Below are 20206 nucleotides of genomic sequence, written 5' to 3' on the forward strand. Positions count from 1 at the left end.
GGAAATCAAACGCCCGCGTCTTCTGTCTTTGGCGTCTCGCTGACCTGCACATCCTGCAGCTGCTGCGCCAGACCCGAAACAGGGCCGGACTGTGTCCGCGCGAGACGGGCTTGCAGCTCGGGGATGAGTGAGCCGAGCGGGACTTCCACGCCTTCCTTCTCCGGGTGGCCCTTCGGCAGGCCCATCTCCTTGATGCGAACCTTGCCCGCGGCCAGCTCGTCCTCGCCCAGGATAATGCCAAAGGGAATGTCGCCATCCTCGACGGTCTTGAATTGCTGCTGCGGTCTTGGCTTCAGCTTGTAGGCGAATTCGGCCTGAGTTATGTGTTAGCTTGCTGTTCCAATCTTGAGACAGAATTTGCTCATGCTCACCCTGATACCCGTGTCCCACAGTTGCTTGCAGATATCCATACGCTCCTTCAGCATGCCGGTGAAGCCCTTGCCGCCAAAGGCCATGACGAAGACATCCACCTCGCTCTTGCGGAGACCCTGGGTGCTCTGCTCGCGCTCCAGACGGGCCTTGGTGATGGAGAAGATGCGGTCGACTCCGAACGAGATACCGACGCAGGGGATCTGTGCCTTGGGCAGGAACATGCCAACCAGATTATCGTACCGCCCCCCGGCGGCGATGCTACCGACGCCCAGAGTAGGGTCGTTGGACCGGTCGTCGTCCTCGAGGTTCTTGGCCTTGTCCTTCTTGCCGGACTTTTGCAGTTTCTTCGCCTCCTCGGGGGCATCTGACTGCACCGCGGGAGCAGAGCCCTCCGTGACAACCTCGTAGATGACACCGGTATAATAGTCCAACCCGCGGGCTAGGGACATGTCGAAGGAGATCTTGTCTAGCACGCCGAATGCGTCCAGATAATCCATCATCAGAGCCATGTCCTCCAGACCCGCCTTGGCAGACTCATTGGCGAGAAGAGCCTCGTCCTTGAGGAGCGAGTCAAGCAGCTCGCGGCCACCCTTGTGCATGACGTACTTCTCGATGCGGTCCGCCACCTCGCCATCCAAACCCTTGTCATTCACCATTTCCTTGCGCACATCGGCCCACGGCATCTTGTCCAACTTATCAACCGCACTGGAGATCGGCCGAATCAGTGTCTCCGGCACACCGCAGACGGCAAACACGCCGTCAAGAATCTTGCGGTGATTGAGCTTGATGGTGTACCGGCCCTTCCATCCCAGCTCCTCAAAAACCTCGCTCACAATGCGCAGGATCTCGGCGTCGGGCACCATCGGGTCAAAGGCACCGGCAATGTCAAAGTCGCACTGGTAAAACTCACGCATGCGGCCTTTGCTGACGGCGGGCTGATCCCGGCGGTACACCTTGGCAATGTGGTAGCGTTTGATGTTGCGGACATCCGCATTCATGGCGAGCCAGCGCGCAAAGGGGACCGTCAGGTCGTAGCGAAGGGAGCAGATCTCGCCGCCCTGGTCCTGCAGGTCGTAGATGAGCTTCGAGTCCTCGCCATACTTGCCGGCCAGGATCTCGCGCAGCTCGAAGACGGGGGTGTCGAGGGCGGTGCCGCCGTGGCGCTTGAAGACGTCGGCGATGGTGGTGAAGATGCGGTCCCGCAGGAGGGCGTCGGACCCGGCCCAGTCCTTGGTGCCCTTGGGGGTCTTGAGGTTGAAGGTGTTCTTGTCCTTGGGCATTGTGTCGGCGACGGAGGGAGTGAGGGAAGAAAAATGGCAGCGGGGATGGATTTGCTGGTGGGGGGTGGTGGTGGGGGCACGGAGATTCTTTTGATTCGAGACCGGCTGCAGTCGAGGTTGGCTGGGAATTGGTCGGATGGTCGGGCGAGAGACACCAATGGAGTCAATGGCTCGTCGTGCAGCACGGAGTGAAGGGAGAGACGGCATAAACAGAAGGAAAGACCGAGAGAGAAAGAACAACGCACGGGACTGAGTCAGAAGGGTGCGGCTTCAAACAACAATTTTCGGCGGCCTGAGGCTGGCATCGGGCGGAGTCAGTTAATCCGGGCGCCGAAGCAAGACACCTGGGACTTCAGGCTCCCACAATTACCCGAAACAGATGCAGGAGGATGACAGGCATCCATTTTCTCCCCCACACGCTTGAATCCCAGTAGAAAACGCCATCCGCGCGTGATGGAATCATCTCCTCTCTTGACTCGCTTGTTGTTCTAGTGATTTCCGGCCGACCCCCTCCCCCTTACTCCGCTGCCTACGATCGTTATGATATCAGTTTCGGTGGGGACCGAATGTGATCTCGATAGATTCCAGTCTTTCGTACTGGATATGGTACCATCCTGTCCCTTCCCTTGTCCGGAAGAACCATGACTCGGTTGGGACTGCTGCATCTCCAAGCGCCTTGACTCCGGCAAGGGGGCATGCATCACCATCCCGGAGTATCACAGCAGCCACCCATTGCCCCGGGGCGCCATTGGCGGCTCGCAGCAGGCAGACGAGACCTCCTACCCCCTCCTATCCCCTCCTATCTCCCCGCCTACATGCACCAAGCATATACAATCATCCGATCTTGCATGCCCAGATGTAATTCATCCGTCCTGAATCCGGCCAGACGGACTCCACCGCCACCTTCCCCACGCTCTCGGCAGTCATTGGCCGTTAGGCCACGCCATTCGAGGGGCGGACACATGGCCCGTGAGCGAGCGCGGGCACCCGCCAATAACGACATTGCTAGGGGTGGTGGTCTGTCCGCACTGGAGAGGTTGAGGGCGAATGCGTCAAACGCTAAGCGTGGGGAGAATAGCAGAAAGCGGCCAGCGAGAGCGTGGCAGGAAAATCGGCGATTGGCCCAGTACCTGCCTTAGGCAGCTCCACCGTGACTAGACTTGATGGGGGGTGCGGAGTGTTAGGGATGTTCTGGATGTTTCGGTACATACGAGAGTCCAAGAACAATAAGAACTAATCGTAAAGAGAGAAATATTAATACGGGAGAAAATAAGCAGACCTATAGGACTAACGATAGGACCGGAGACCTGCTATCTATAGTGCCCTGGCATCCTCGCTCACGCCCCGGGCCCACCTCCGCTCCCAGGCTCCTCTCCTCCTCCGCCTTGCCCGGGTCATCTCATCGTCTTTCGTCCTCCTTCCTTCCCTCTCTCTCTCTCTCTGCTCTTCCCATCCTCCTGTTCCCTCCTTTTATTCTCACTCCCTCTACTCTGCCTGTTCGCCAAACCCTGGTACTCTGCCTCCCACCCCTTGTCTCACTCCCTCTCCGCCACCCCACGGACCGCAGCCCGGAACCCTAACGGCAGCTCCGTTCGTTTCAGACGTCTCTTGCCCGCTCAACCCCCACCCTCCTCCTCAGACACTCTCGCGACTCCCATTGATCTCCTTGGCGTTTCCTCCCCTGCCCCTCGACTATCCGCAGCCCCGATCGGCCCCGTCACACCTCTTCCTCCCGTCGCATGTCTCCCGCTCTCATCAGAGCGTAATCGTCCGCGACTGATTTGGTCTCTGGCGGGTTATCACCCAATGCAGCGGAGTGCGACCACCAAGAAACACTGAGTGATCATAATGGGGATCTTCAATAAGCCTCGGAACAATGTGGTAAGCAATCGCCACCGTGCATTGGCAGCCCTGCTGCTGTCGCACAGCAGGTCCCCGAGACGTCTCCTGAGACTTGTTCCTCGTAGGACAATTCTGATCAGGACCGCTGCTGACGGCTCACTTGTTTAGGCTTCGCAGACTCCCGCAAACACGGCAACGCCTGTCAAGAAGGACCTGCAGGCGCCGCAGATGACTCCGCTGGAGAAGCGGTTGCTGGAGATGGGTGCGATTCGTGAGGATGGGAGCGACAAATTCTTTGGCATGGAAAATGTGGGTGGTGGGTTCTGTCCGAGAAACAAGAGTGCTGCTGACCTGAAGTGCGCCTAGTACGGAAACACATGCTACTGCAACTCGATCCTACAATGTCTCTACTATTCCGTTCCGTTCCGCGAGGCCGTGATTAACTACCCGCGTCGCACCCCATTGGAAAGCCTCGAGGCGGCCCTGGCGAGCAATTTGCGCTACCAGAACCCTAACGCACACCTGGAAGCAGAGGCGCAGGCCGCGAAGCAGAAGAACACCACCCCATCACCGTCCGCGCGCCAGGCCGGCGTGGCTCCCAACCAACCACAAAAACCCGAAGACAAGGATTCACCAGAGTATAAGAAGAAGGTGGCACTGCAGACGCTCCCGCTCCTAGAAACCAAGAACAACGCGACTAGCTACGGCATGTCGGAATCTCTCTTCACCTCACTAAAAGATATCTTCGAATCGGTGGTGGGCAGCCAGTCGCGCATCGGAGTAATTCGACCACAGCAGTTTCTGGATGTGCTGCGGCGCGAGCACGAAATGTTCCGGACCGCAATGCATCAGGATGCACATGAGTTCTTGAATTTGTTGCTGAACGAGGTGGTGTCGAATGTCGAGACGGAGGCGACGAAGCAGACATCCTTGCCACCCGCGGACAGTACGGATTCCACGGAGCTGACGACGGGTAGCACGGGCTCGAAGTCCCCCAACACGACGAGATGGGTGCATGAGCTGTTTGAAGGCACGTTGACCTCGGAGACGAAATGTCTGACGTGTGAGAAGGTCTCGCAGCGTGACGAAGTGTTTTTGGATCTCTCGGTCGATCTCGAACAACACTCCTCGGTCACCTCCTGTCTACGAAAGTTTTCGGCAGAGGAGATGCTGTGCGAACGAAACAAGTTCCATTGCGATAATTGCGGCGGTCTCCAAGAGGCGGAAAAGCGCATGAAGATCAAACGCCTGCCGCGGGTGTTGGCTCTGCACCTGAAGCGTTTCAAATACACCGAGGACTTGCAGCGACTACAAAAACTGTTCCACCGCGTGGTGTATCCTTATCATCTACGCTTGTTCAACACGACGGACGATGCCGAAGACCCGGACCGGCTTTACGAACTTTATGCGGTGGTCGTCCACATCGGCGGTGGTCCGTATCATGGCCATTACGTGGCCATAATTAAGACCGAGGATCGTGGGTGGCTGTTATTTGATGATGAGCTCGTCGAGCCCGTGGACAAAAACTACGTGCGGAACTTCTTCGGTGACCGGCCTGGCCTGGCATGTGCCTATGTCTTGTTCTATCAGGAGACGACACTGGAAGCCGTTCTGCGGGAGCAGGCCCAAGAGGACCAGGCGGCTGCCGCGGCCGCCTCGGAATCTGGTGATGCTACAGCGAAGCCAAACGGTAACCCAGTGACCCAGGTGCATAGTGCATCTCAGGTGCCAACCGATGATCCCAACCGTGGCCCTCCTCTCAGCAAGATACTGACCGCACCCAACATGCCCACTCACACCGAAGTCCCTGAGCCTACCGTGTCTTCGCCAGGACCCGCTCAGGTGCCGCTGCCACCGATCCCCGATTCACCAGCTCCTATTCTGAGCCCAAAGAAAAGTGACGTCCAGGCACGGAAGGAGAGGGCACGCGAAGAGAAACGTGAGGAGAAGGCTCGCAAGGCTGAAGAGAGGGAGAAAGAAAAGGAGAAAGAGCGGAATGACAAGCTCCGCCGCAAAGAATGGGAGATGCAGCAGCGGCGTGAAGCTTCAGAGCTCAAGTTAGCTCTCGAGCTGAGCAAAGCCGACGCACCAGAGGTTGCCGCAGAGAACGGATCGCCGAGGAAGTCATCCAGCTTTGGCTTCCTCAAACGCAGCAGTCGCAGTTTCAGTCACCGGCTAGCAAAGGATAAAGAACCACGCACGTCCACCTCGGAGCTGAAGATTGGCCCGGTCCAGGAAGCAGCACCAGTGAAAGAAGAGCTTGAGCCGATTGCTGACCAGCCGCCGGTGCTCCCGTCTGTGTTGCCACCTCCTGTGCCTCCCAAGGATAACGCGCCGCCCCTCTCCGTCTCCAAGAATGGCTCTCGGCCGGAACCCACCATGACCAAAGAAGTCAATAATGGTAATGGCAGCCACAACCACGAGAAGCACCCCCCGCGCTGGAGGTCATTCAGTTTCAAGAAATCCTGAAAGCCATATAATCTACCTACTATTTGGGAGCTTTTTCTTTCTGTCTGTTTTGCCAGCTTCCCAATTTCTCGAAGATACCCCTATCGGAACGAACCCTGCACATACTATGCGCAACTTTGCTTCTTGCACATATCTACACCGACGTGACGTGATTGATAGCTTGCGTCTTGATATGATATGATATGATAGGGACGGGAATTGTCTCTCCTGTCCGGCGCAAAAAGAGGCGTTTTCTGGGATTTGTTGCAATCTTTCCATCTCTTCCCTATCTATGTCGGCTGAATGGGAGATGGAGCTACTCAGGTGTACATTGGACTTTCTTTTTTAATTCTGTGTTCTATCAGCGAAACATTGTCCTCCACGCTTTGCATGCTTGTGCTTTTCTGGAGTGTGTTCTTTCTGGAAAATTAGCTTGGACAAATATTGATATCCGAGTTTGCTCTGCTTCTGACTTTAGTTTCGTGTCGATGTAGTAGCCGTACGATGTATGATATGTCAACAGAGATAGTTGACTACGTACTACGATCTCTTGCTCCGTATTAGATCAGTCCGTTTTTACTGCACCGCATTGCTTTCTTTCTGTGGGTATATATACAATGGGAATGAAAAGCGCCAGACTCAAAAAGAGGCCACCGAGAAAGAAACATCAGGTACCAGGATAGGATAGCTAGCCACTTTCCACACACAAGATCCAATAAATTAGCAACACCCACATGCAGACAAACATCATTCCGCGCACTGAACTTGAACGTGAACTTGTTTACCTCTAGTTTTGAACCTCTCCCGGCATGCTCCTTTCTCGTGTACATCATTACCGCGTGTCGTGTGATAGAATAGGGGCATTGATTGTAGGTGTATGTGTGGAGATGACTGTCTGCACACGTAAACGGGGGAAGGTAGTGGCAGCCGCTGAAGCGAGGAGGAAAGAAAGACAGCAATGTCTGACGCGAGATATGCGATAGTTGGAGGTCATTCTGTTTGAGATTCTGTTTGTGGTTGGGGCTCTGCTGAATGGGAGGAAAAGATCCGGATAGGTGCGTAGATAGGGCTGAAGATGAAGATGACGATAAAGAGAAGAGGAAAGGCGGGTTTTATCCGAGGATTAGCTCGTATGCGATTATCACGGTGTTGATGACGATAAGGGGTACTGGATGATAGATAATGTGGTTAGCATGCTATTGTTGGGAAGAGGTCCTTGCTGCTGCCTGGTTGTTTCTGTCCGGGACGGACACTTGGGGTCCCCTGCGTGCTTGCTGCAGACTTTGTGGATTTGAGGAGCGAAGAAAAGGAGGAGAGACTCACTTCGCATCACTGTGCGCACACTGGCGATCAGATTGACGGACTTGGCCTTGACGCTCGTGTTGTCGTAGGACGCGCCGAAGCCCGGCTCAGCAGCCTGTGTGCGGCCCCATCCGACTGCAATGTGTATGTTAGATATGTCTTCTTGAAAAATTATCGTTCCAAGGCGTAGAGGGGTTTGGTGGCAGGAGAGGCAGTGGGTGAAGGGGGGAAGGTGGACGTACTGCGGGCAAGGAAGCGATCCTCGGAGAGGACGGCGATGGCGTTGATGATGAGGATGGTGACTAGGATCGAGTTAGCGATGAGCAGGGAGCACGTAGAAAGAATACACACCGTAGACAAGCTTGCCCAGCCCGAAGAGAAACATGGTTGGTGGTTGGAGGGGAGTAGTGAAGGGGCGAAGAAGTTGTTGGTCAGTGACGGAGATGCAGAGGTGAAAGCCACCTCGCCCGCAACCCACTACATACAAACAACTACAAACATCAATGGCAGTCAGTCAGTCCACCCCCGTCCATATGATATATCCACAACACAGCAAATACTAAATTATTGAGCAGTCAAGGCATTTGTCGTGTTTTCAACACTCATATCGCTTCATCTCCTAGTGGCGCCTTACACCAAGGTCGAGGAGAGCTTCCACATCCAGGCTGTGCATGACATCTTTATCAACGGCCTACCTAGCTTCCCAGGCTTCGGTGGTGCCAACAACACTAGCATCGCTAAAGATGCCTATGATCATTTTCAATTCCCCGGCGCCGTGCCCCGAACAGCCATTGGCGCTGCTGTGCTCGCCAAGCTGCTCAGCGTCCTGCCCGAGGGCTGGGTGGTGAACGGGGCGGACCAGCAATTCCTGGGTATGTATTTCCTAAATGGAACATCACAGATAAACCTAACAAACACGCCACAGCTCGATTAATTCTGGGCTTATTCAATGCCTTGTCCCTGACTGTGTACACCCACGGCCTACAGCGCAGCTTCGGCCGCGTCGTCGCGACCTGGTACACGGTCCTACAAGCCAGCCAGTTCCATCTCATCTTCTACGCCTCACGGCCCTTGTCGAACACATTCGCCTTCGGATTAACCACGCTAGCCTTGCGCTTCCTCCTCCCCAGCGCAGGAGGCTCTGCGCCCCCGCCGCGCTCCTCGTCCCGTCTGGCGCTGTTCCTTCTCACCGTCGCAGGGGTGATCTTCCGCTCCGAGCTAGCTCTCCTCGTCGCCGCGCAAACAGTCTTCATGCTCCTAACGGACCAGATTAGTCTCATCCCCGACGCTATCCCCGCTGGCCTGGCCGGGTTACTCGTCGGCGTGGGCGCATCAGTGGCAGTCGACTCAGCATTCTGGCAACGTCTCGTCTGGCCGGAACTCAATGCGTTCTTGTTCAATGTGGTCTCAGGCCAGTCATCAAAATGGGGCACGCAGCCATTCTACTTCTACTTCTTCGCCCTCATGCGCCTCCTCCTCAACCCGCTGACCTACCTACTCTCCATCCCCGTCTCCCTACGCCAGCCCGCAACTAAGCGCTCCGCAGCGGCCCTTCTCGTGCCCTCGCTAGTCTTTGTCGCGCTGTACAGCGCCCAACCGCACAAGGAGTGGCGCTTTATCGTCTACGCTGTGCCTCCGCTAACGGCCTCCGCGGCCCTGGGCGCTGCATATCTGTGGAATCACCAGGCGCGCTCGTGGTTCAATCGCATCGCTGCATGGGCCATGGTAGCTGCTACGGTAGCGTCGTTCTGCACGTCGACGTTCGTACTCCTCCCCGCCTCCGCGGTGAACTATCCAGGCGGATATGCGCTACGTCTCCTCCATGAATCTCAGGAGAACTCTACTTCACCCAACAACGCAACCGTCTACCTAGGCAACCTCGCCTGCCAAACAGGTGCAACGCGCTTCCTCCAGCGCCCTGACTGGATCTACGACAAAACAGAAGACTCAGCCGCCAAGTCCACCCCCGCCTTCTGGGAGACCTTCGACTACATCCTCGTCGAAGCAAGCAGCGACGAATCCTACCGCGACGCAGACGAGACGCTCCTGCGCGCTGCGCTCCCATCTGCGCAGTGGGCCACTGTCGCTGTTGCGGAGGGGTTCGCTGGCGTTGAGCTTCTAAGGCCGGAGGACCTTGCTAAGGGTGCGGTGGAGGGGAGAGTGCTCCGTGATCTGATGGGGGAATCGGCTGTCGCGTTTTACGAGATTTTGCGGGAAATGGCTAGGACGATGGTTTTGTGGGGGTGGTGGGTTGAGTTGAAGGTGAGGCCGAGGGTTAAGGTGTTGATGCGGGTGAGATAGATATAGATAGAGGTTGGGAATGGGAGTAGTGTAAATATGTATTCATTCATGCAATGTGTTTGCTATTCGTGCTTGTGTACACTACAAGCCGGCTTCAGATAAACCATGAGCGCGACGTTATTATTGATCGGAGCCTCCTCAGTCGCGTTCGCTCAAAAGCTCTGGCGTTTACAAGCTCTTTCGAATGGCTCTGCCGCTGGACGCCTTATTTATCTTTATACCCTCGCTTACTGTTAGCCGTCGCCCCGTTAGGGCGCCCAGTGCGTACTGACGCGCAGCCGGATATATCCAGTGGCATATCGGTCCACCGTGCCATTGTTCTCGTGTGCAGTAGTGCTGATTATCCCGAAACCATTTCCCGAATCAGCTAGTTTTACGTATTTACAGGTCAGCAAGCCAACTCCGTCTTTTTATTTAACGCACCTTCTCCCCGTCACCAGCGATACCTATCTTTATGCTACTCAATTTCATACCTCGCTGTTAGACTCCCTCGTCGTCGCTCTAAGAAGATGCAATCCTCACCGTCACTGATCGAGCTCGCCAAGAGCATTTTGGAAGATGCTCAAACAATAGATAGTTTCATATCTTCGCATAACCTTCCCCAGCCCTCTTTTGCCGCGGACGGCGTCAAAGACTTTCCTGTGGGCACCGAGCATGCCGATATCCATGCCATCCGGCACCGGCTTATTGATGCAACAAAAGAGCTGCGGGACCTTATTATCGGTCCTAAGGATACTATCAAATGGATGATCATGAATGTCAGTAATCTGAACCCAGTGAACCACGATGATTTAAATCCCTGGCTCTGTTCTGTCACTTCTCTAGTGGAATGATCGAAATAAATCCTCATTCAATGGTTTCCATTAACGCTCCGTTGGCAGGACCACACCCTCGCAGCCAGCCTGCACGCCATTTCCCACTTCAAGATCGCCCAGGCTGTTCCAAAGGAGGGATTGATCTCTTTCGCCGAACTTGCCCGAGCTACCGGTATCGCCGAACTAGACGTTGCCCGCTTCGTCCGCCGCACAGCCATCAACCATATCTTCGTTGAGCCGACCCCAGGTCACGTCGCGCACACGGCCACCTCGGCCCTTCTATCTGCGGACCCCCAGATGCAGGCCCTAGTTGCTCATATGTCCGAAGAGGCCTTTCCCGCGTCAGCTAAGATCGTAGACGCGCTAGAGATATCTACTGGCCGCGGAGAACCGCGCGAGAGTCCCTTTGCATTGGCCTTCGGGGCAAGCTTTTTTGAACGGAAGGTGGAGCAGCCAGAAACGATGCAACGGTTTGGGCTTGCGATGAGCAGCTGGAGCGAAGGGGACGGGACCAGTCAGATGCGCGATTGCTACGACTGGGCCTCTCTGCCTGCGGGGGGTAAGGTTGTGGATATCGGCGGCGCGATGGGCCATATATCGCTCGGCATCGCAGAGAAATTCGAGAGCTTGGAGTTCGTTGTTGAGGACCTGCCACCAGTGGAGGAGCAGGCGCGTCATCTAGTATCCTCGTGTCCAGAGACAATCTCAAATAGGGTGAAATTCTTGCCTCACGATTTTTTCCAGCCACAACCAGCAGAGGCCCGGGCAGCAGATGCCTACATTATGCGGTATATCCTCCACGACTGGTCCGATACTTACGCCAAGAAGATTCTCAAGAATGTCTTCGAGGCGATGAGGGAGGATAGCAGACTGATCATAGCCGATGCGGTGATGCCGCCGGCGGGAGTGATACCTAAGTGTCAGGAGGAAGTCCTCCGGAGTTTTGACATCGTGAGTAACAATGGATCTGAATCACATATTGGACTTTAATGCATCAATGGCTGATTACCGTCTCAGAGCATGCTTGCGCAATTGAACTCCCAGGAACGGACACTGGAGATGTGGAAGGAATTGATTGCGGAGTCCGGTGGCGGACGATGGACTATCACTGATATTGTTAACCCACCGAAGGGCGAATCTATTACAATTCTTGAGGTCAAGTCAGCCTGAAGACTTCAGACAGGGGCAGCGATCGAGAAGACGGAATAGTGTGTTGGGCTATAGTCGTCTCTCCCTTCCACACGGCGCTCTACCTCTTCTCGTGCCTGTTTCTCTTCTTTCCCAGCTTTAGTTGTTCCTCAAGCTAACGCCGTAATTCAACGATTGTTTCCTCCATCCCTGTGAGAACAGAGTATTTCAGTAGATAATCGAGGGACTCAAAATGATTCCCACAAGGTAGGTATTATACCACCACTGTTTGTGTCAGGGAACAAACCGTCGCAAAAGACGAGATGCGGGACTGCGCATCTAATTTGTTGATCTCGAGCCCTGATTACTCATTGGATTACTCTCTTTATGCCTAAGGCATCATTAAGTTCGGGCCCCCGAGGCGTTTCGTGCTGAGATTCGGAGGCACGCTCATCGTCTTGACAGAGGATTACACTAGTAATCTTCTTGTGCGTTGAAGAGTTAAAATATTTCAACGTCTTTAAGCATGAACGCTGAGTCTCCGCCAGATCTGAGTGACCTTCCCCCGCCTCGGACACCAGTTCAACTTCTAGAGGAAATGTGTAATGTACACTACAGACATCCACGTCTCCAGCTTTCAGACATGGCTAGAATTTAACCTCTCCTGCCCTTACGGGACATCTGTCCGCATACGTGAATTCCATTCGATGATGGTCGAAGCAATTAAGCGGGACGATACCGACCTTATAATGGAGTTTCTTGGTTATGGTTTGCCGATTTCTCGTCTCTATCTAGAGGAAGCAATCAAATCGAAGGCGAAGGATACCCTTGAAGCTTTCTTCATAAACGGATGGAATATCAATCAGCCGACTGGTGATCTTTCAACCCCCGATTCTCGTGTAAGTTCGAAGAAGCTTAACACCGGAAATAAAAATTGATAATGATCTGGGCTAGTCATGCGATTCAGGACGAAGAGATGACGACCTGGCTCCTCGACCGCGGAGCAGACCCAAATGGACAATGTAAAGTCGACGACACTCCGCTATCCTATGCTGTCCACGCGGGCCCTATTTCGATTATCAAACTGATGTTTGACCGTGGAGGCGACATTCACAGAGGCCAGCTTCTTCATCGTGCAATTTATCGAGAAAACGATGTTATTGAGGTTTTGACTATGCTCCTCCAGAAAGGTGCTCCTTTGAACGCAATAATGTACCAGGACCATGAGTTTTCTCAGGTAATTCTCGATTGCCTAGGCCCTGGAACCGCTTTACATAGAGCTGCAGAACTGGGAAAAGTGGATGTTGTTCGCTACTTGCTTAGCTGCGGAGCAGACACTACTGTTCTCGATACAAAGGGTCGTACTGCTCTGGAGCGTGCAGAAAGCCAGAATCAGGCGGAAGTTGTCGAGATGCTGAAAGCTGCAGCAAACTAACATATTATGTTTAATGAATTGATTACATTCGGTGACTCCCAGCATTGCTGGGGAACGGCTGATCATGATTCTCCTTGATGTTTTTTGAGGCAATGAAATGGCGTGTCCAAGTGGAGGTGCTCCAAGGAAGGTCAAAATTAACCACCTCAACAGACCATTCCACCCCAAGGATGGCTTGATCAAATTTCACCACACATTACATAGATCACAAAAGCCCTATTTCACCACCCAAAAAATGACCCCCTTTGAATTTGAGTCCCGAGCCTGGTCGCACGAATACAAACTGACGCGGAATCAAGGATCAGAGTAGAGCACCATATTATGGTCCAGAATGAGATGCGGGACGGACAGCAACATGGCTTAGCATTTAGTTTGTGAGGGCTGATAGTTAATTTTGAGAATCCATGCGAATATATGACAAGACAGATCAGAAAAGTAGCCAGGATGTTTCAGACAAGTTACAGGAGTATTGGGATTCCATACTGTAGGATTTCCACGGGTACTGTATGACCCAACATTGGCCCGAAGTTGACCTGCAAGGCCCTTCCCCGACCCGATACCCTTGCAAGGCCCCCCACCTAATCCCTGTTAAAGAAAACCCCGACCCGAGCACGACCATAAAACCCCAGGCGCTGCTAGGAGCGGAGCCTCCTAGTAGAAAGAAGAAACCAGGGAGAACTTGTGATCACCCCGTCGCTTCGCTCCGCCCTTCTTCTCGTTCTAGCTCTCTTAAACTTGGCCTCATTGTCTTCGGACTTCTTCACCATGGCCGCAGTATACGAGCGACACATGTCGCGCAATGACCAGGAGTTGGCCCGGTTCGTCTAAGTACTGCACCCCATGCATACTCTATCTGATGTCTATCCATTTAGGCTGAACGGACAGTTCAATCTTCTTACCGAGTAAGGCAATATGCCTTTTTTTTCCCCTCCAAAATCTCTACTCATGCTATGCAGGAATCTGGGCTACCATATTCATCCAACTATTGCAGCTCGCCTTCCTGAAAATGCCCGAATTGCCGATATCGGGACAGGAACCGCTAATTTCCTTTTCAAAATTGCCCCCTCCTATCCTATGAGCACGCTGCATGGTTACGACATCTCCCCTTCCTTTTTCCCATCTGAAACACCAAGCAATATGAAGTTGTCGATCCTCGATGCGCGCCAGCCTGTCCCCAAGGAGCTCGAAGGGACATACGACCTGGTCCATGTTCGCTTAATCACTATGGGGCTCTTGGAGTCGGATTGGGGACCTGTAGTTGCCAATCTGAGTCGCTTGCTCAAGCCAGGCGGAGCCTTGCAATGGGAAGAATGTAACTTCCTGGCTGCGACACAGCACGGCTTCTATCCGGAATCGACGTTTGGGGCTGTGCATACTATCGAAAAATTGCTCCTCGATACATTCGCCTCTTACTTCAGGGTAGGGTATAAAACCTTGCCGGACGAAATGAAAGCGGCTGGGTTGACCGAGATTGGAATGGAAATCGTGGGATCTGATCGTGTCAAAAGCACTTTGGGGCCTTATACGGCGAACAGCATGTGCGTATGTTTCCAGTGGGCACGATCAGGCAAAGATCCAATTCCATTTAGTAAGGAGGAGTTGGATCAACTCGAGGCCCAGGCGTTTCGAGATATCGCCTCTGGAGGGTATGTGCGATTTGATATCCATGTGAATTGGGGATTCCGGCCACTGTAAACGCCCATACGGCTTCTGTTAGCAGGAAGCCTTTCCTATTTTCCTAGTCTACTGCTTGTATGACACAGTATGGATATGATTTCAGCGCCATTAAGATGAGGGGAGATGCTGAATACAGTTGCAAAGATGGTAACGGATATGGCTGACGATCATACCAAACACATAATCCCCCGCAATGTGGACGCTCTCTCTCTCTGCTGTGCGTATACTCTCCAAGTAGCAAGGAAGCATGTCAAGAATTGAGGCTCTCAACTTGGATGTCAGGAGACCCCCGGCCTGGAACCACTGTTGGCATTGGATAGGGCTTTTGCGTCACTATGGAGGTCGACTAAAGGGTAGCGGGATCTAGTTATTTTTAGATGTGATTTTTAGCAGCTCCGCTTTAGCCTTTAGCTTACCAATTTTAGTACTGGCCGCATTCTTTACAGACCTATATAGCTCCTTGGCTCCTATAGTAACCTCTGTACGACAAACTGCATACTCAAGCACTTCAACCCGAGAGATAATGACAGACGCAAACAGGGTATTGTATTATGTATCATAGAGAGGCAAAAAAGATATGTCCAGACAAAGCATGTAGAAGCAAATCAAATCTACATCCCACCCAACTTCGCAAGCCGCTTCTCCAAATCCCTCACCCAAGGCTCAACCGTCTCGACATTTTCCTTTAGGGCCACCTCACCCTGCGCCATCTTCTCTTCAACAGCAACTAACCCCTCACGCCACTGCCTAATCTCTTCATCCATCTCAGCTTGTCGCTTCTCCAGCGCATCCAGCTCACCAGCCGCCTGCGCCGCGCCGGCATGGCACGCGCGTAGAGAGCGCAGACGCTCCAGGACACTGGGGAGTAAGGGGTGCAGAGACTGGATGGTCGGGAGGGTAGCGTAGAGAGCGTTGATCTTGGCTGCGTGCTCGTCGTCGACAGGGCCAAAGGCCGAGGCAGAAGCGGGGTCAAGACCGTCTTCCGAGGTGGACGAGGCGATCCGAGCGGCTTGAGCTGCTTTCGCGGAGTCGATCGCGCGGCGGCGCGCGGAAGCGAGCGCCTCGGCGTCTGTTGTTAGTTTGCGGACGCGGGTTGAGAGGGCTTCTAGGTGTGGCGTTGTTAGTCCCGGTACGGCGGAGGCGCCTGAGCCCGGTGGCGCTGCGCTGAGGGCTGTGGTGGAGCCTGGGTTCGTGCCGACTAGGAGGCCCGTTAGGGCGGAGAGGCGCGCGGAGAGATGCTCGAGTGCTGGCAGGACGGGTTGCAAGGCTGGCGAGGAGGTCCCGTCTGCGATGAATGGGTTCGAGGAGCTGGAGATTCCCATCGAGGACTCGATGAGGGCTAGGCGGCTGTCGAAGGCTGCGGCGTGGGAGAGTATCCCTGCAGAGGGGGGTGCGGGCGCTGGAGATGATATGGCTGCATCCCCTGGTTTTGTAGATTGTTTTGGTTGTTGTTGCGATTGTGATTGCGATTGCGAGTCGGATGCGGATGCAGAAACAGCGGGACGGGTATCAGAGGCTAGCTTTTGAGAGAGCAGCGCGGCAGCTGAATGTGAGGAGGCAAGATCACCCCGCGAAGAGGCATACAGATGGTCGAGGGCACGGCTCAGTTCGGCGACGCCATCACCAAGCTTCTCCTTCTCCTCCCCGGACTTGCCAGCAGCAGAACCCCCCTCCGCCTTCTCCGCAGCAGCGTCAGGCCGATTCTCCATCTCAATCCTAAGATCCTCAACCTCCCTCCTCAGCCTAGCCAAACTCCTCTCCACACCCTCATCCTCACTATCACTCAGATCCCCAACTTCCTCGGTGCCATCCTCGCGTCTCCGTCTCTGACGACGGCGACGGCTGTGACTCTTACTCCGGTACGCGGACCGCTTCTCGGCAATGCTATCTGAGAAATTGGCCTTGCGGGCGTCCACGGCCGCGCCCTCGAAGTGCAGACGCGCTTGGTCGGCGTTGACGCCTTCGCGGTCGATGTCGGAGGCTGCGTCACCGTTGTCGGAGTCTGTGCGGATTGTGGTTGTCTTTTTTATTGTCAGTTTTTGTTTATGGAGGGAGGCACGTAAATAGTTAAACTCACGGGGACGGTGGATGCTCCGTCCGTTAGGTCGGGGGGATCGGTTTCGTAGATATCTGGGGCGGAGTCCTGGGTGGGAATGAATTAGGAGGGAATAGTTGAAGAACTATAGAGTGCAGTCTTTGCTCACCAGATCCGGGAGCCCGGCGTATTTCTTGTTGAAGGCCATGGTGCTGTCGTTGTGTTGGAGTTACCAGATTCAGGGTTGTTGATGGATACATGTCAGGTGACTATAAGGGTCATTGCCTCAGGCCGTCAGGCAGCCGTTCCCGCAATCACAAGCCTCCGCTTGCCTCGGGAGGGGAGAACACAGGGGAAGAATGACGCACTATTTAATTCTTCCCCTGTCCGTCCCTGAAGAACTCCCGTTCGTCCTCTGCAATTGCCTCTACTAGCTGCTTCTCTCCATTCGTACCCCTACACACTACCCTGAACGAACTCCCCACCACCCCGCATTCTACATACTCCCCGCAACCAACAATGGCCGCTCCCGCCGATATCACAATCAAGAATCTCAATGGCGAGTGGGTGATGGTACGTCTAACCCCCTCCCAGTCCCTGAACTTCGCACTAACTGTGTAACAGGACGCAACCCTGTCCGACCCCGCGGACCCAATCCTCGCTCTGGTATGTCCATTCCTGTCACTCCTCTCCATATCCCCCAATACTAACACCCACCAGCAAGGAATGAGCTGGTTCCTCCGCAAAGCCCTCCCCTACGCGACTGTGACCCTACACGTACACTCGTACGCCGACCCTGATCCCGCCAAGAAAAGCGTGTACCACATCGACATCGACCAAGTGATCACGGGCGGAATCACTGGCAGCTCCGAGCACCGCGTGCTAGACTGGGAGGAGCGCGAACACGTAGACAACATCTTCGGTACACTGAAAGGGCGCTCGCGAATGCTGCGCGGCACCGAGGTTGATGGCGCCGTGCGCCCAGCCATTGAATTCCAGACCAAGGTCGGGGAGCCGGAGGCGGATGCGCGTGTGCAGAAGTTTTTGCGGGGCGAGACGCTGATTGATGGGTCTAAGGCGGATGGGTTTGTCGTTGATGATAATGGCGAGGGAGACGAGTTTGGAGAGGGCAAGGGGTTGTGGATGCAGAGCTTTGTGAAGAATGAGGAGTATAACTGGACCGGGGAGCAGATTTGGGGGTTTGAGATTGTTGATGGCGAGAGGAGGCATACGCGGCGGGTGGCTGTTGCTAAGGACGGACAGGTTGAGCTTGCGAGGTTGGTTTATACTTTCAATGCGAGAAGGGTGGAAGGAGAGGAGAAGGGTGAGGAGGAGCTCGAGGTTGAGTACTAAGATGGTGGAGGGAGGATGATGGGTTGTTATTAGCTTAGCTATCTTTTAGTTGCGATTTGCTGGTCTCTTGCTCAATGATGAGACGAATGTAGATCATACTATTATGCCTTGGTGCGTAGGATATGTTGATGTAATTGCTAGATGTAGGCGACTAGACTATAGAATCAAGTATGGATTGATCTCAAGAGAGCATATATACACACAGCGCAATGGACATCTCGGTCCAGGCAAAGGAAAATCATTCTTTTGGATGATAATTTCAGAACAAGACAAATCATCATGGACAAACATTGCTTCCCACTCTACGAGTGAGTCGGCATCACCACGCTCGCCTTGGTGCTGGTCGCATCCTCACTGCGCCAGTGGCTGGTCACCGTCTTCTGCTGGGTATAGAACTGCAGACCAGGTTTGCCGTAGAAGGTATTCGCACCGCCACCGGCAATACTCTTCTTGTTACCAGTGAAGGAAAACATTGGCAGCGGCACAGGGATGGGTACGTTAATACCCAGCTGGCCAGCCTCGATATCCTTCTGGAAGCGCGAAGCAGTCGGGCCCGAGCGCGTGAAGATAGCAGCGCCATTGCCGTACTCGTTCGAGTTGATCAGGTTGATGGCGTCGTCGAGGGTGGGCGCATTGACGCAGACGAGGACGGGGCCGAAGATCTCTTCGCGGTAGCACCTCATGTCTGGTGTGACGTTGGTGATGATTGTGGGACCGACGAAGTTGCCGTTGGGGTAGTTCTTCGGCTTGTAGCCACGGCCGTCGAGGAGAATGGTGGCGCCCTCCGCCTCAGCGCTGGCAATCAGATCCTCGATGCGCTTCTTACTTTCCGGGCTGATGACAGGACCCAGGTCTGCGCCTTCTTCGAAGCCACCGTTGACGTTGAGGGCTTTGGCCCGCTCAGCGATGTCAGGTAGCCACTCCTTTGTCTCGCCGACCATGACCACCGTGCTGAGAGCCATGCAGCGCTGGCCGGCAGCACCGAACGCAGCGCCGACAATGGCGTTGAGCGTATGGTTCTTGTTGCAGTCGGGCAGGACAGCGGCGTGGTTCTTAGCGCCCAGGTTAGCCTGCACGCGCTTACCGTTCGCAGAGCCACGGGTGTAGATGTACTCGCCGGCCCGGTTGCTGCCGACGAAGCTGATAGCCTTGATGGCGGGTGCGTCGAGAATGAAATCTACAGTCTTCGCGGACCCGTGGACGATATTGATGACACCCGGAGGGAATCCGGCTTCCTTGGCCAGTTCGGCTAGGATCATTGCCGCGCCGGGATCCCGCTCAGATGGCTTGAGGACTAGGCAGTTACCAGTCACCGTTGCGATGGGGATGCACCACAGGGGAATCATGGCAGGGAAGTCTGAATCATCAATCAGTACTTTTTTTCATTCTCACACAAGATATTCGCGGGCAACTTACTGAACGGGCAGATAGCGGCCACAACACCGAGCGGCTCTCGGTAGCTGCGCGTCTCCATATCCTTAGCCACCTCCAACACCTCTCCGGTCATCTGAGTAGGGATACCGCAAGCGGTCTCAGCAACCTGGAGACCACGCAGGACATCGCCCCTGGCATCGGCAAACGTCTTGCCCTGCTCGAGGGTAATAGAGGAAGCAAGACGGTCCCAGTTGGCACGGATCAAGCTGACAAACTTGAACATGATCTGCTGCCTAGCCATGATGGAAGTAGCCCGCCAGGCGGGGAAGGCCTTCTCGGCTGAGCGGACAGCCGCCTGCAGTTCCTCATCGGTGCTCTGGGGCACACGCGTGACGAGGTTGTTGGTGGCTGGGTCGTGAAGGTCGATCCAGGTCGACGCCTTGGAGGGCACAAACTCGTTGTCGAGGAAGTTGGCTGTGTCAATAGGGTTGGCGATCGGCTGGTGGTCCGTCGGGTATTCGGTTGCGGTTGTGGCAGCCGAAGTAGTTCCGCCGTTGAGCTGCCGGGCTGTAGCGTGGAGTCGTCGAGTAGCCGTCAGCGAGGCAGGAGAGGAACCGGTGCGTGCAGCCATGTTTGCTATGGCTGGAGTGGTAGACTTGGTGGTGGTGGTGGTGAGAGAGCGGGCAGATACGGGGGTGCGGGGAGTGGCGGCGCGGAGAGCGGGGAGGGCACGAGCCAGGGACCGACGGGCGGCCATTGTGAGAAGAGATGGGAAGGATGAAACAATCAGGTAGGGCGAGATAGAAAAGGGGAGAGAGAGAAGAAGAAGTGGCGAAGGGAGAGA

At 54.6% G+C, this 20206-nt stretch overlaps 10 protein-coding genes across 10 annotated transcripts; 6 read left to right on the forward strand and 4 right to left on the reverse strand.

Annotated features, from left to right (window-relative positions):
- Positions 1 to 5: 5 nt before the first annotated feature.
- On the reverse strand, positions 6 to 1859 carry N7474_006643 (histidine--tRNA ligase; the record flags this gene model as incomplete). Its single annotated transcript, XM_057198053.1, has 2 exons — positions 6 to 314; positions 372 to 1859. 2 exons carry the CDS (start codon positions 1857 to 1859, stop codon positions 6 to 8), a joined length of 1797 nt encoding a protein of 598 aa, XP_057051493.1.
- Positions 1860 to 3500: 1641 nt separating this feature from the next.
- On the forward strand, positions 3501 to 5963 carry creB (uncharacterized protein; the record flags this gene model as incomplete). The annotated part of the gene is made up of 3 exons (XM_057198054.1): positions 3501 to 3533; positions 3663 to 3803; positions 3861 to 5963. The coding sequence occupies 3 exons, from the start codon at positions 3501 to 3503 to the stop codon at positions 5961 to 5963; spliced, it is 2277 nt and encodes a 758-aa protein (XP_057051494.1).
- Positions 5964 to 7054: 1091 nt separating this feature from the next.
- Positions 7055 to 7629, reverse strand: N7474_006645 (YOS1 family protein; the record flags this gene model as incomplete). The annotated part of the gene is made up of 4 exons (XM_057198055.1): positions 7055 to 7110; positions 7266 to 7379; positions 7487 to 7546; positions 7596 to 7629. The coding sequence occupies 4 exons, from the start codon at positions 7627 to 7629 to the stop codon at positions 7055 to 7057; spliced, it is 264 nt and encodes an 87-aa protein (XP_057051495.1).
- Positions 7630 to 7747: 118 nt separating this feature from the next.
- On the forward strand, positions 7748 to 9545 carry N7474_006646 (dolichyl-P-Man:Man(7)GlcNAc(2)-PP-dolichol alpha-1,6-mannosyltransferase; the record flags this gene model as incomplete). The annotated part of the gene is made up of 3 exons (XM_057198056.1): positions 7748 to 7757; positions 7820 to 8116; positions 8170 to 9545. 3 exons carry the CDS (start codon positions 7748 to 7750, stop codon positions 9543 to 9545), a joined length of 1683 nt encoding a protein of 560 aa, XP_057051496.1.
- A 509-nt stretch (positions 9546 to 10054) lies between these two features.
- Positions 10055 to 11530, forward strand: N7474_006647 (uncharacterized protein; the record flags this gene model as incomplete). The annotated part of the gene is made up of 3 exons (XM_057198057.1): positions 10055 to 10303; positions 10427 to 11311; positions 11378 to 11530. 3 exons carry the CDS (start codon positions 10055 to 10057, stop codon positions 11528 to 11530), a joined length of 1287 nt encoding a protein of 428 aa, XP_057051497.1.
- Positions 11531 to 12195: 665 nt separating this feature from the next.
- N7474_006648 (ankyrin repeat domain-containing protein) lies at positions 12196 to 12923 on the forward strand (the record flags this gene model as incomplete). The annotated part of the gene is made up of 2 exons (XM_057198058.1): positions 12196 to 12387; positions 12456 to 12923. The coding sequence occupies 2 exons, from the start codon at positions 12196 to 12198 to the stop codon at positions 12921 to 12923; spliced, it is 660 nt and encodes a 219-aa protein (XP_057051498.1).
- Positions 12924 to 13688: 765 nt separating this feature from the next.
- N7474_006649 (class I SAM-dependent methyltransferase) lies at positions 13689 to 14618 on the forward strand (the record flags this gene model as incomplete). Its single annotated transcript, XM_057198059.1, has 3 exons — positions 13689 to 13741; positions 13796 to 13825; positions 13880 to 14618. 3 exons carry the CDS (start codon positions 13689 to 13691, stop codon positions 14616 to 14618), a joined length of 822 nt encoding a protein of 273 aa, XP_057051499.1.
- Positions 14619 to 15211: 593 nt separating this feature from the next.
- N7474_006650 (Dynamitin subunit 2) lies at positions 15212 to 16843 on the reverse strand (the record flags this gene model as incomplete). The annotated part of the gene is made up of 3 exons (XM_057198060.1): positions 15212 to 16621; positions 16678 to 16743; positions 16805 to 16843. 3 exons carry the CDS (start codon positions 16841 to 16843, stop codon positions 15212 to 15214), a joined length of 1515 nt encoding a protein of 504 aa, XP_057051500.1.
- Positions 16844 to 17154: 311 nt separating this feature from the next.
- N7474_006651 (uncharacterized protein) lies at positions 17155 to 17988 on the forward strand (the record flags this gene model as incomplete). The annotated part of the gene is made up of 3 exons (XM_057198061.1): positions 17155 to 17208; positions 17260 to 17301; positions 17356 to 17988. The coding sequence occupies 3 exons, from the start codon at positions 17155 to 17157 to the stop codon at positions 17986 to 17988; spliced, it is 729 nt and encodes a 242-aa protein (XP_057051501.1).
- Positions 17989 to 18290: 302 nt separating this feature from the next.
- N7474_006652 (CoA-acylating methylmalonate-semialdehyde dehydrogenase) lies at positions 18291 to 20119 on the reverse strand (the record flags this gene model as incomplete). Its single annotated transcript, XM_057198062.1, has 2 exons — positions 18291 to 19345; positions 19405 to 20119. 2 exons carry the CDS (start codon positions 20117 to 20119, stop codon positions 18291 to 18293), a joined length of 1770 nt encoding a protein of 589 aa, XP_057051502.1.
- Between the last annotated feature and the right edge of the window lie 87 nt (positions 20120 to 20206).

The sequence above is a fragment of the Penicillium riverlandense genome, assembly GCF_028828495.1.
Source record: "Penicillium riverlandense strain IBT 135883 chromosome Unknown utg000006l_segment0_segment0, whole genome shotgun sequence".
NCBI lineage: Eukaryota > Fungi > Ascomycota > Eurotiomycetes > Eurotiales > Aspergillaceae > Penicillium > Penicillium riverlandense.